Source organism: Epinephelus moara, chromosome 13, assembly GCF_006386435.1.
Source record: "Epinephelus moara isolate mb chromosome 13, YSFRI_EMoa_1.0, whole genome shotgun sequence".
In the NCBI taxonomy this organism is placed as follows: domain Eukaryota; kingdom Metazoa; phylum Chordata; class Actinopteri; order Perciformes; family Serranidae; genus Epinephelus; species Epinephelus moara.
The window spans coordinates 13,159,907-13,172,691 of NC_065518.1; the positions used below are offsets into that span (position 1 = coordinate 13,159,907).

At 43.8% G+C, this 12,785-nt stretch overlaps 1 protein-coding gene across 8 annotated transcripts in view; it reads left to right on the plus strand.

Annotated features, from left to right (window-relative positions):
- The window catches only part of ctbp2l (C-terminal binding protein 2, like), a 141,152-nt gene that overhangs the window by 107,669 nt on the left and 20,698 nt on the right, over window positions 1-12,785 (plus strand). For all 8 annotated transcript variants that reach the window (XM_050060996.1, XM_050060995.1, XM_050060999.1 and 5 more), the window contains one exon: window positions 8,435-8,589. In XM_050060996.1, coding sequence (XP_049916953.1) covers window positions 8,435-8,589 — 155 coding nt within the window. The remainder of the gene's footprint in view (window positions 1-8,434; window positions 8,590-12,785) is intronic.

Genomic DNA, 12,785 nt, shown 5'->3' on the forward strand with positions numbered 1-12,785 from the left:
TTCTGTTTTTAGACTGCTAACTGAGCTCACCACCTTTTATCATGGGGACTTGAAAAGATTTTAGTAAAATGTTACCCAGCAGTAATGGATAACAGTTTTAAAAATATAATTTCAAGGTCCATTTTCATCATCTTGTAACCCAGATGATAAATCTCCCTGTGAGCGTTTGAGGATTCCTTTAGAAATCAGAATGTGTTGCTTTTATTCAAGGACTCAGCTGTCACAAAAGTCTCGTTCAGGGTTGCACTTATTGTATGTTTCAAGTGTAAATCAGTCGAGCAGGTGGGTTGTTCTGTCGGGTGCAGACAGATCAGAGGGATGTGGCTGATTCAGGATGTGAATCGAACACTTTCTGATTAACGGTCAGATTAAATGAGCAAACATCACGTTGAGCTCTGGTTTCTCGTGACAGGGATTTGTCGAAGGGCTGATTCGCCACCATTTCTGACATTTTTATAATCCCTGCAATTAATTGATTTTATAGATTATTCGCTAATGAAGAAAATTAGCTGCAGCCCCAGATCTGACAGAGCACATCAGCGGGGGGTGTGTAAGTGTGTATGTGTGTATGTGTGTGTGTGTGTGTGTGAGAACGTGTGTTATTCCTTTGGCAGGTAAACCCACGACAGCAGCTGCCTCCCTCAGTGAAAACGCACTCGTCCCAAATCATCACACACACACACATCCGCAGCCTGGCAACAGTTTAGCAACAAGCAGAGGAAGCGAGAACACAGAGGAAAGGAAATGAGGGGGATTAATTAATGGAGGAGTGAAATTAAGAGCACTCTGCCTCCTGCGGTTCTGACGTGACCCCCCCCCCAACACTCCTCCCTGCCCTCAGCGTGCACGTTAGTTGATATGTGATGCACTGTATGGGAGTGTGTGTGTGTGACCGCCTGTTGTCTCTGCTCGATTCATGGCTCACTTTGAATCTCTGGGTGTTTGTAGCCAGACGGCCAGCGGCTGCAGCGCAGGAGCGGAGAACATGGCTGACCTGCTGAACACCCTGTTTTATGTCTGTTGTCTTTGTAAAACAAGAGCTGAGAGAGAGTGTGTCACAGCGGAGTTGAACGTTTGTGTCCTTGCTATATGATGCAGTGTCTGTTTTCGATATTTACTGGTGTCTGTCCTCTCTATCATTACATATTTTGATATGAAATGTGCCGATGCTTGTTTAAGATCTTTTATGGGGGGTTTGTGTGTTTGCAGTCTCTTATCGTTGGTTGCCCAGCCGACTCTTTGGGTGCTGCTGGACACGGTATTCACGATTATCCTAATTATAGAAATTCACCATCAACGGGCTGTTTGTTATCTCGAAAATTGATAGAATCATATATTGTCCCATCCCTAACTGAGATGAAAGAGAAACAGATTTGAAGGTGCAGCCAGTAACACTCAGCAGGGTAGTGAGTGATTATTGGGAGGATTCTGCTGATTGCTTTATGGCACAAAATGATTTAATAGTGTATGGCAAAAAGAAGAAAAATGATAGCCCAGGTTGGGAGTGAGTTTCTTTAAGCTTTTTGCAGGTCAAAAAAGCCTCTACATCCAGGACAGGGCATGTAGGACATATATATCTGTTTCAACTGCTTTTAAATATTACGTTTCAACATGCATCACATTGACATACAGTATGTAAGCTTCTAAAATTTCATAACAAACTTCCAAGTCAAAGAATTGGAAAGGTAGACAAACAAGAATTGTCTACCTTTAAGAGGTAAAATTCAGCGTTAATTTATTGCATTTATTTTCCGCTTATCCTGTCGGTGGTTGCTGGAGCCTATCCCAGCAGTCATTGGGTGAGAGGCAGGGTACACCCTGGACAGGTCACCAGACTATCACAGGGCTGACACATAGAGACAGACAACCATTCACACTCACATTCACACCTACAGACAATTTAGAGTCACCAATTAACCTGCATGTCTTTGGACTGTGGGAGGAAACCGGAGTACCCGGAGAAAACCCACGCTGACACGGGCAGAGCATGCAAACTCGACCCAGAAACCCTCTTGGTGTGAGGCGACAGTGCTAACCACTGCCCCACCATGCTGCTAAAATTCAACGACTAAAAGTTAATATGGTCCATAAAATTGAGAATGTCCAAATTATTTTACCAGGTATTTTCAGTATGTTGAGGACTTTCATGGCCTGAATATGAGAGCTAGTGTAACCTAAACAACCCCATCTAAAGTGCAAAGTAGGGAGAAGCGAATTCCTCTACACGATTGTTCTGACCGTATTAGGGCTGCAGCTAATGAAAATTTACATTGTTGACGAGTCTATCGATTATTTTCTCAATTTATCGAATACAATTTTGGTAGATAGAATGTCAGAAAATGGTGAAAAATGTCGATCAGTGTTTCCCAAAACCTAAGAAGTCGACCTAAAATGTCTCGTTTTCTCCACAACCCAGTGATACTCAGTTTACTCTCATAGAAAAGGAAAAAAACAAGAAATTTTAAAAGCTGTGGTCAGAATTTTTGGCTTTTTTTCTCAAGAAAATGATTCAATTTAATAGTAAACAACTAATCGATTAATCGTTGCAGATCCAGACTGTCAGGTGTATAAGTGTAAAACTAGATATCAGTAGCATATACATGTCAGTAAAGTCAGGTGAAGGTGCAACACCTAATAACGCCCATATAGTTTGTTTTAAAGTTTCTATGTAACACATTTAAACACATGAAATGGTATTCTAGATCTATATACATGCCGTCAAGTGTCCCCATAGAGAGAGGAGGTGCTGAGAAGGGTGTCATGAATGCATCGCTTATCAGAACCGCAGTATTGTGCATCTGACAAACCCAGGGGTTCTGGTTAAGACTGGTTTGATGTGCACGCTGTCAGTGTACCACAGAGGGAGTGTTGCCTGTCACCTCCCTGCTTCCCCTGCCCGCATACATCATCTCCTCTCCATCAAAATCAGCAGAGTGAGAATCAATCTGTCACACAGGAGGACACACACACACACAGGAATACACACTCCTAGAAAGACAGCGAGAGGGAGAGAAAATGAAAAGGGGGAGAAGGAGTGACAGTTGAGGCGAAAGGACGACACAGAAAGGAGGGGCAGTGATTACAGCCGAGGAATGATAGCCGAGTTGGGGAAGAAATTTACGTGGAAAGAGAGATAAAGGAAGGAGAGGCGGGTACATGGTGAGCAGACACAGATACAGAGGTAGACATGGGCAGACAGGAGGAGCTGTCAGGAGATGCTATCATACAGGGAGAGATCTGGGAAAATACAGCGCCGCAGACGGGGTGGTGAAATGTAACGGTGGAAGAGTCGGTGAGAGGGAGATTGAAAGAGTAAGAGACTGAAAGGTCAGAGAGACAGAGAGAAACCCAGTGGATGATTCATGGAGTTCAGCCTGTCTAACTTGTGCCTGAGGGTTTCGACGCAGCCTGCCAGTCGCTCCTCTCCACTACTGCCTCACCCACAGCTTCTCTCACCTGCACACCCACGGCTGTCTATAATCTGTGTAAGCCAGTAACTGCTGACTTACAGCACGCAGAGAGAAGGTTACAGGTGTTCTGGGTCTGTTCTGTGAGTCAAGGACGGCCTTGCATGCCGCAAACCTGCAACACCTTAATCAATATTTTTTATATCACCTTTGAATCAGGTCACTGTGTGATGTGAAAGAGGTTGCTCAGATTGCTGAAATCTATCAACTCTGCAGCCCCAGTCCACAGCCTCTTTTACCTTATTGGTTAGATTTTACTGCGCATTAATGATTGAGTTTGAGCAAAGTAGCAAGTAGCTGGTGAAGATCATGTAGCACCTGCAGAGACTGATATTTTGTGGAGATTACAATCAAAGAGTTTATTAAGCCTGTCATGCAAGATATAGATAAGACCTCCATCATTTTGTTGACCCTGATATTACCCGTTGTGTTGAGGCTACATGTGCGTTTATTTTCATGAGAATGTCGCCAACATTTTAGCCAACATGATGCCAGAATAAACAGCACGGTTTTCCCAATCAGTGTAAGACTTTAGTGCAATGATTCTTTTTTATTTTTGTCTTCACCCACACCTAATTGCGCGAGTCAGAAGAAATATTAAGCAACACTTCAAAGATACCACCGTGTAGCCTACTGGTAGCCTGCAGCTGCACTTTCGTAGTCGCCAAAAATTCTGTTTGTCTGTAGTTTAACCCTCCGACAACTTAATTCTCCACTCCGTAAATCCCCCAGCAAACCGCCCGGCTCCCTGGTCGTCCATCCCCGGCAGCACTCTCGCTGGGGTATGGAGGTAACGGCGCTGTTCCCAGAGCTTTAAGCTTGTTTATTGGTCGCAAGAGGCGTCACTTTGTTTTGTTTTTGGTGGGCAAATTTTGTATCAAGTCTGATCATTTTGTAGCTACTATAACTTTACATACACTGTCTTGTGTATATGAACACATTTTAATTACTTTTTAAAAAATATATGTGAATTCTTTTTTTCATATGTCTGAATATTCTTAAGAATTAAAGTTAATTTCTCTAAGCATTATTACGCAATTATATTATCATTATATCAGTGGCATAAAATGTCTTAACAATAATATCATTTATCGTGATTATTTCTGGGACAATAAATTTTCCAAAAGTCATTATTGTGACAGGCCTGTTGGACTTATATTAATTTGGTAGACGGAGGCACGACTCCAAATGAATACTAATGTTACTCTGTGTATTCCGGATGTAGGACTTTTTGTTAGCTCATCCGTAAAAGCAACTTTTGTTCTGTGTATCTGTTTAGATTTTTGTCTGCCCCCTAGTGGCCAAAAATTTGTAAATGCAGCTTTAAACTTTTTAAAAATCAGAGCTGCTCTGTGTCAAGCTAAAGCTACAGATTATTTTCATTATTGATTAATCGGTGTGTAGCTTTTACAGCTCATGGATTAATTGTTTAATCTATAAAAGTTAAAAAACAATGGATAAAGTCAATCACCATAGATCACAGCTCGGAAATTGCTTTTTTGTTTGACTAGTCCAAAACCCAAAGATATTCAGTTTATAATTATATAAAACAGAGGATAATTTTCATATCTGAGAAGCTGGAACCAATGATTGATTAATGACTAACAATTCTTTGATTATCGGATATATATTTAATTTTTTGTCAATTGATTAATCAGCGAATCATTTCAGTACCTGTATGCATGTGTGTGCTGTGAGCGCCCTCCCCCACACCCTCACCTCAGTTTGGTATAATGGACTCACTCTTCACCACCCAGCTGCCTCCATTAATATTCAACATCCTGTCAGTTGCAGATGTGGCACAGACAGCCGAGTCGCCACGCCTCACCTTTCCTGCCGTCATGTCACCCGTCTCGAACAGCGAGTGTGATAAGTAGGCATGGAAGCAGTGATGGTGGTTGGTGGGCTGTGGGGTGAGGAGGTGGAGGAGGAAGAGGAGGAGGAGGAGGAGGCGGAGGGGGGGGGGGAGGTGGCTGTCTGTCTGTCAGGAGAGAAAACATCTCCTCTGCCCTTTGCACCCAGAGTGTGAGGATGGTGCTGGCGTGCACGCCTGCGACCTCAGCTCTCTGCGCAGATGCCAGCAGTGCCAAAAATAAAGTGCATTAAAACTGGCAGCCAAAGCCTGTTAAGTGATCACCATGACAATAGGCAGAAGGCACGAGGAGGCGACACCTCCGCTCCCATCTTCCCTCTGCCCTGAGAGGCTGCACTGCTGGACTGCTCGCTTTCTGTCAGCTCTCTCCGCATCCCTCTTTCCTGTCGTTTACATGCTCTCATCCTCCTCTTCTTCTCTGATATGTCTCCTGGGGGCTCTTTAGGCTAACAGGCAGTATTTAGTCTATTTTTATGTGCGCTTGTTTTACATTTTAATTTCACTCATCTCCGTCTCGGCTGTTTTTCCACCCTGGCCCTCCCCACCTGTTTGTTTTCCCACTGTGCATTTCAGCCCGATTGTGCAACGGCCACACACAACTTTCTCAGTCTTAAATCTCCTAATCTCACCTTTATCTTCTCTAATCAGCCTCCTCTGCTGCAGTAATCCCATGTCCCTAATGAGCACTCCTCCACCTCTCCTCTCCTTTCCCTTCCTCCACACTTCATCTTATCTCACCCCCGGAGTCTGACGTCATTGTAATCTTCGGGATAACTTTAAGGGATGAACACACCTGCGCTCACACTCACACATGCACACAGTGAGGTCACACTTAAGCATCCAGATGCTGATCTTAGCAACAAAACACAAGATAAGAAAGTCATGAAGTCACACAGAAACACCCATGGGGGTATCTTACTGGTTCGCTCTCTTCTACTGTGACCTGTTTTGTCAGCTTGGACGTATCCATAGCTGCTGACTGAGAGAAGATCATGACCTGTGCAGTGTTAGGGCGCTAGTACTCAGTGGGGAACAGTTGCTTTCCTCCTCAGGTCCATCCATCCGTTGGCTTTGCTCCTGAGCTGCACGCCGCTCAGAAGCAGCATGAATATTGATGCTCCCCTCTTGTTAACATTGTATGAAGCAGGGCTCGTAATTGTCTGCCTTCTCAGAGCGACACGTCTTCTTCAGTGGGGACGCGTGAGAAGGTCGCCCCACCGGGGAGCTCGGCTCGTCTGGGCTCTCCTCACTTTAAGTGAGAAAAGTGGCGAGAGGGAAGAAGGACGAGTCGAGCGCAGACGAAATCAGAATTGCAGCACGCACTTTGTCAAGTGCGCTGAAGTGCAGATGTGAGTTGGCTGTGGGTTTGTTTCAGGCTTGTAGCGCTTTCTCTAACGCTCTCCATTTCAATGATACATGGCTCTTTTGAGGCAGGGCAGCAGTGAAGCTCATTTCTAAAGGTGTAGCTCGCAGTTTTTCTTTTTTCCCCCTTCTTCTGTTCCACAGCTGCTGCTTCCACTCACAATGAGGCAAATGAAGGATCCTCTCCCTTGAACTGAGAAATGAGAACAAAGTGTGCGCGTGTTAGTGTGCCATTGTCATGCGTACACACGAGGGAATATATTCCTCTTGGTATGATAGAGTGCATGGGTGCAGGGTTTCAGTGTGTGATGTAAGTGTTTGGGAGCCATGAGACCAAGAGGATTCCTGTAAGTGAGGCTGTGGTCTAATCCAGTCTTGAGTAGGCGCATTGATTTATTGAGCAACGCTTGGTAGTTCGGAGAAGCCCCGCTTCCTGCTGTATCCTAATCAGCACATGTGCACACTTACACATACACACACACACACACACACACACACACACACAGGAGGTTATTATCATCTGAGTCTTTTATTTTCAAGAAAACTGATGAAAACGGTCGACTCCAGCTGGCAGGAGAGTGTCACTTGCTGATTTTTAGTCTAATAATTTGACTTTGCACAGTGGGTGATTATTCCGGAGTTTTGCTGGTCCATTTTCGTTTTTCATTACATATTTGTTTATTTTTATCCGTGATTTTTTTTGTGTTATCTCTTTTAATACTCTTCATGATTGTGTGTCACAACTTAAAGGCACAGTTCACCCCAAAATCAAAAATACATATTTTTCCTCTTACCTGTAGTGCTGTTTATCACTTTAGATAGTTTTGGTGTGGGTTGCCGAGTGTTGGAGATATCAGCTGTTAGATGCCTGCCTTCTCTGGAATATAATGGACCTAGATGGCACTCAGTTTGTGGTCCACAATCCACAGGTTTGCTGTAGGAACTACTTTCTTTCTACCAAACCACTCCTTCCAATCATATCACTGTGCAGAAGGAAGTGTGCATCTACTCATGGACGAGAGGCTCGTGCTTGTGGCAACATGAGATATAAACATTAATGGTGTCCTCCTCAGCTGAGCTGTATCGTTAGCTAGCTCAGTGGTGCTAGGTGAGCTAGCAGTAGATGTGCGCTTACTTCTGCGTGCTGAGTTAGCTGACGGGTGTAACTCGGCAGAAAGAAAATAGTTCCTACATAAAACTGCTCACAACAAGGTCTGTGGATTATCTTGAATAGTTGGGTCATGATTTCTGGAAAGAGACATTGCTGTTGAGTTTTCAAATGTATATTTTTTTGGGGCGCTTTGAGCACCACAAGCTGAGTGTCATCTAGTTCCATTATACTGACAAGAAGGCAGACATCTCCAACACTTGGCAACTCACACCAAAACAATCCTGATTGTTAAACAGCGCTACAGGTGAGAGGACAAATAAGTGTTTTTGATTTTGTGGTGAACCGTCCCTTTATCTGTATCATGAATAGAAAAGAGAAAAAAAACTTACTAGGTGTGTTCACCCAAATCATAAGACAGGAATGGAATTCATCTCTCAACCCTAGTGGTGTTTGCCATGCAAATTGTTTGGGATAACCACCCCTGAAACTAATACCACCACCTCAAAACACTGAATATGACATCTGACCAAACAACACTGAAACAGCTGCTTTCATAGCAATTTTTTTCTTAATTCTCTCGTACCTTAAATAAACTTCCTTCTCCTCTCCATCTGTCTCCAGGTATTCGGCCCCAAATCATGAACGGGCCAATGCATCCGCGCCCCCTGGTGGCGCTGCTGGACGGGCGCGATTGCACCGTGGAGATGCCCATCCTGAAAGACTTGGCGACTGTCGCCTTCTGTGATGCTCAGTCCACACAGGAGATACATGAGAAGGTAGAGCACACACCCACACACACACACATACACACACACTGCACTTCACCTTCACACTGCTCCAGAAAGTTGATGAAGAGATGGAACCTGTCACTCACTCATGTCTACCTCTTTCTTTTCCTATCACAGTGCCGATATGTGAAACGCATTATATTGGCCCCGTACGCACTTTCCAGTTAAAATATAGTGGCTTCATTATGATTTAATGTCACTCTGTGGCACAGAGCGCGATTCCTATATCAGTGCCATTGTTCTAATAGAGAGTCTTGTATGGCGGGGATGCAGTGTAATTACATTGGCTTGTAGAGGCTCTTTATTGCTTTTTATGCAGCGCCGTGGCTGCAAAACAATATATGGCCACGGAGATGGGTATCACCCAACTGCTATCTCTCCATCTGCAGACGGAGTGAGAGCCGCTACATCTTTCCTCTCGCTGTTTTTATGAAAATGGGACATATTAAAAACCAAGCATTTGCATAGAGATCAATTCAATCAAAGACCTTGGGCGGTGTGGAGAAGGGGGGAGCGGGTGGCTTTTTGTTTGTTTTAACACTGCCTTATCAAGAAAAACATGATTGTAATGTTCACCTCGCCAGCATATTCAGCAGTTCCCAGTAATAACTCGCAGTCTAGATACCCAGAGGGGTGGTGTAGATTGAAAATGTCCAATCTCTTCTTTCTGCTGCACGGATGCGGAGATGCAGCGCTGATAATTCAGGGAGTTTTCAGTGTGATGTTTTCAAGCCAGACACCAGCTGCCACACTCTCTTCCATCCACACCAGAAAATACAGGAACTCATGGGAAAGGCTTGTCAAGGGCGGAATATTAAAGTGGCCCCGAGGTTATGTCAGGTCCTCTGTACTCGGTAATCCCTTATTTCTCGGGTGATGGAGGCATGATGAAACACACAGGCGAATACTGATCAAGATCGAGTTGTGGTGCCACTTCAGCGAGGCCGAGTCGTGCACACAGCACCTGCGCTTCGACATCCAGCATTCTCACAGTTGTCGCGTCTCACGCTCACATGTGGCTTGTAAAAAGCTGGACGACAGCCCACATGGCATAGAGTCAACACTGGCCTATCACATTGTACACTGCCTGACTGTTCATCCAATTGTGGTGTTAAGATTAGGGCTGCATCTAATTGCTGGTTACGTAAGCGAATGATCTATTGATACTTTGTCTCGTCTATAACATGTCAAAGAATCTTGAAGAGGGAAACATTCTTTTAAAGTCCATATTCAGCTGAGTGTACAGCTGTTTTTTCACCATTTTGGTTTTTTAGCATGTTAGCTTCACTCACACAGTGATTTTTCTTACATCTGTGCTTCACCGCTGAAGTGGTTTTAAAAGGTGCAATCAATAAAGGATCACAGCTTTCTCTTTATTACACACTCCACATTATAACATGATGTTGCTCTGCGGTGTTTAAAGCTTTTATCAGTCTTTTAGAGGTGCAAAACGCTAAAAAAGCAACATTTTGAGCAGCATATCTTCCCTGCCAGGTGGAGAAAGTCTGTTCTCAGAGTTACAACCAGCTCTCTTCCCCACAACATCCACACTGCTCACTAGTGGGATGACCTCATGGCCATAAAATCCCTCCAAACACACACACATAAACTGTACAGTACATGTATCGCCAAATTGAAACTCCTTTGCAACATTATACCCCGTCTCTCACACTCGCCGAGGCCAAAAAGGGAGGCCTCGCAGTCGTGTCAGAAAAGCTCCGGCGTCATCCGAAATGATAGACGTTAAAAGCAATAAGGCTTTGGTTACAGTGGAGAGGGGGATATACTGTAGATTGGGTCAGAGTTTCCATTAAGCTAAACGACATTCAGAGTAGATTTTTGCTCCAAAATAAAAAAAAAAGCTCCATCGCTCACCCTAAAAGACTGCGTGAGTGGATTTTGACTGGTTGTGCATGCTTATGTGTTTTAACCTTGAGCTAGTATCTGGAAGGCCTATGTGGGACACTGCTCTAATAAAAGCAGTATGGAAATTCAGAGCTAATCTGCTAATCACAGGAAAGCTAATGCAGTTTGGCTGGAGGTGAACGCAGAGCTGTTATTGAGGCGCCGTTGACAGTGGCTGCGGCTGATACGGGGGGGAATAGTTTAGATCCACATCGGAGTGAATCACAGGCCAGGTCACCTTGTTCATGTCAAGTGGCATAGGAGCAGTGTTTCTGAATTCAGACTATTTTTTTATCCTGAGGCGAACAGTTTGTGATTCTCTACACCTGGGAGAGTTTGGTGTTGGTTGTTTTAATAACAGATCTTAAAAACATAACAGATTGTGGCACATAATTCCTAAACTGTGACATGTAAACCCTTTTTTTTTTTCTTCGGAGAAACACTTTCTATTCTCACCTTGCCAACTTGTAGTTGTGGTACAACTCAAGTTGAATTTATTTATACAGCCCATAATTGCAAGTTTGTCTCAGAGGATTTTACAACTCGTACGATATATCACATTCTTGCTCTTAGAGCCTCTCACTGATTAAGGAAAACTTCTATATGAAAAATGTGCAACAGAAAAGCTCCCTCTCTTCCATGATGGACTAAAGGTGTTTTCATATCAGGTATGATTGATTTGTACAGTGCCCGAGTGCGATTTCTCCCTTTCTCTACTACCCAGCCACATAGTTTTCACATTAAGCGGGATTTATACTTGTGCGTCAGCTCCATGCAGAGCCTACGCCATAGATGATACTTCGCCATCAGTGGTGTAGTTTCTTCAAGGTGCTGTAAAGTTTAGTTGAATCAAAACACACATTAAACACACATTAAACATGGCTTAATAGAGACAATTTCAAACACAAGTACACAAATCAGCTTCACTATAACTCGCAGCATTCACAGACAAACACTTGTCTTTATCTGGACACATTTTCCCCACAAATACAACATGCTAACGTTATTAGCACAAGCCTATGGCATTTTACATTGTATAAATTAGCCTAGTGACGAGCAGAGATTTCCTCTGCTCATATGAAGCCAGGATAAACCACACAAGAGTTTCAGCTTACAGAAATAAACAGGAGGTCTGCATCGCTGCAACGTGTAATTTCTGGGGAGGTGCATGTCAGGCTATGGCGTAGGCTCTACATCTTACTACACAGCATGGAGATCCGTTCTCAGAAAGAGCGTCAGACTGGATGTGTTTATTATTCTTACCTAGAACAGTGTCCAGTTCATCATCATAAGGACACTTAATGGGGTCTGATCTGCTTTCTTTTAAAATTGTTTTTGAGGCTGTCACTGTAGTCCGTAGTTCAAAGGTAGGAAATGCTTCACGTGAAAGTAAATGTGAGTAGAATACAGACTTCAACACAGACATGGGGACACAGGGAGGTAATTTCTAAATCACATAAGGTCCCCTGTCCCCTTAAGGTCATAGACGACCTCTTCTTGAGTGACATAACAGCAACTAAGACACACCTACCTAACCACAAATATTAGTTATTTTTGCCCTTTTGTGGATAGGTAAGTGTGTCCTGGTTGCTATTACGTCACTCAAGAAACATTTTATTTCCAGATGTAAATGGGTCAGAAGGTTATCTGAGTGCAGTCATTGTTTGACCCATCACATGACATCATTTTTATCCTGCGATCAGCGGCTGCCGTGACCTCCCTGCGCAGTCAATTGCCCAGAGCCTTTGTCCATAAGCACCCTCAGGGTCTGAGTGTAATTGTGATGACCATGCGGAACCGCGGCCCCTCTGAGACAATATAATGACTTGTTCCACTTCGGCGCAGGTCTGTAAAAGGACAGTGTGTCAGTGCTGCCGGTGACCATGTGATGCCTGTAGCTCCCCTCGCTGTGAAATCTTAAACATTTTCTCAAATGTCCGGCGTCATGGCAGACGTGGATTTCATGGCTCCTCTGGAAGGAATGTGATCTTGTGATTGTCATGAGTTCTTTTGAAGTCAAGTGGACTAATAGCCATGTTGCGCGCGTGGGCCACATGAGAGAATGGACAGAGTGATCAACAAAAGAATGACAGATTAATAAATAATACTTTAACTAGTCCACCCAGTTGCCAATTAGAGTTAAATTTCTCCAGTCACCTTGAGGCGTCCTGTTCTACATATCTACCAAGTTTAGTAAAAATCGATATGGCGGTTAGGCCTAGATAAGAAATTAGCTCTCTAGCGCCCCCATTTTGTTTGATGGGGTCAATAATGGAGGG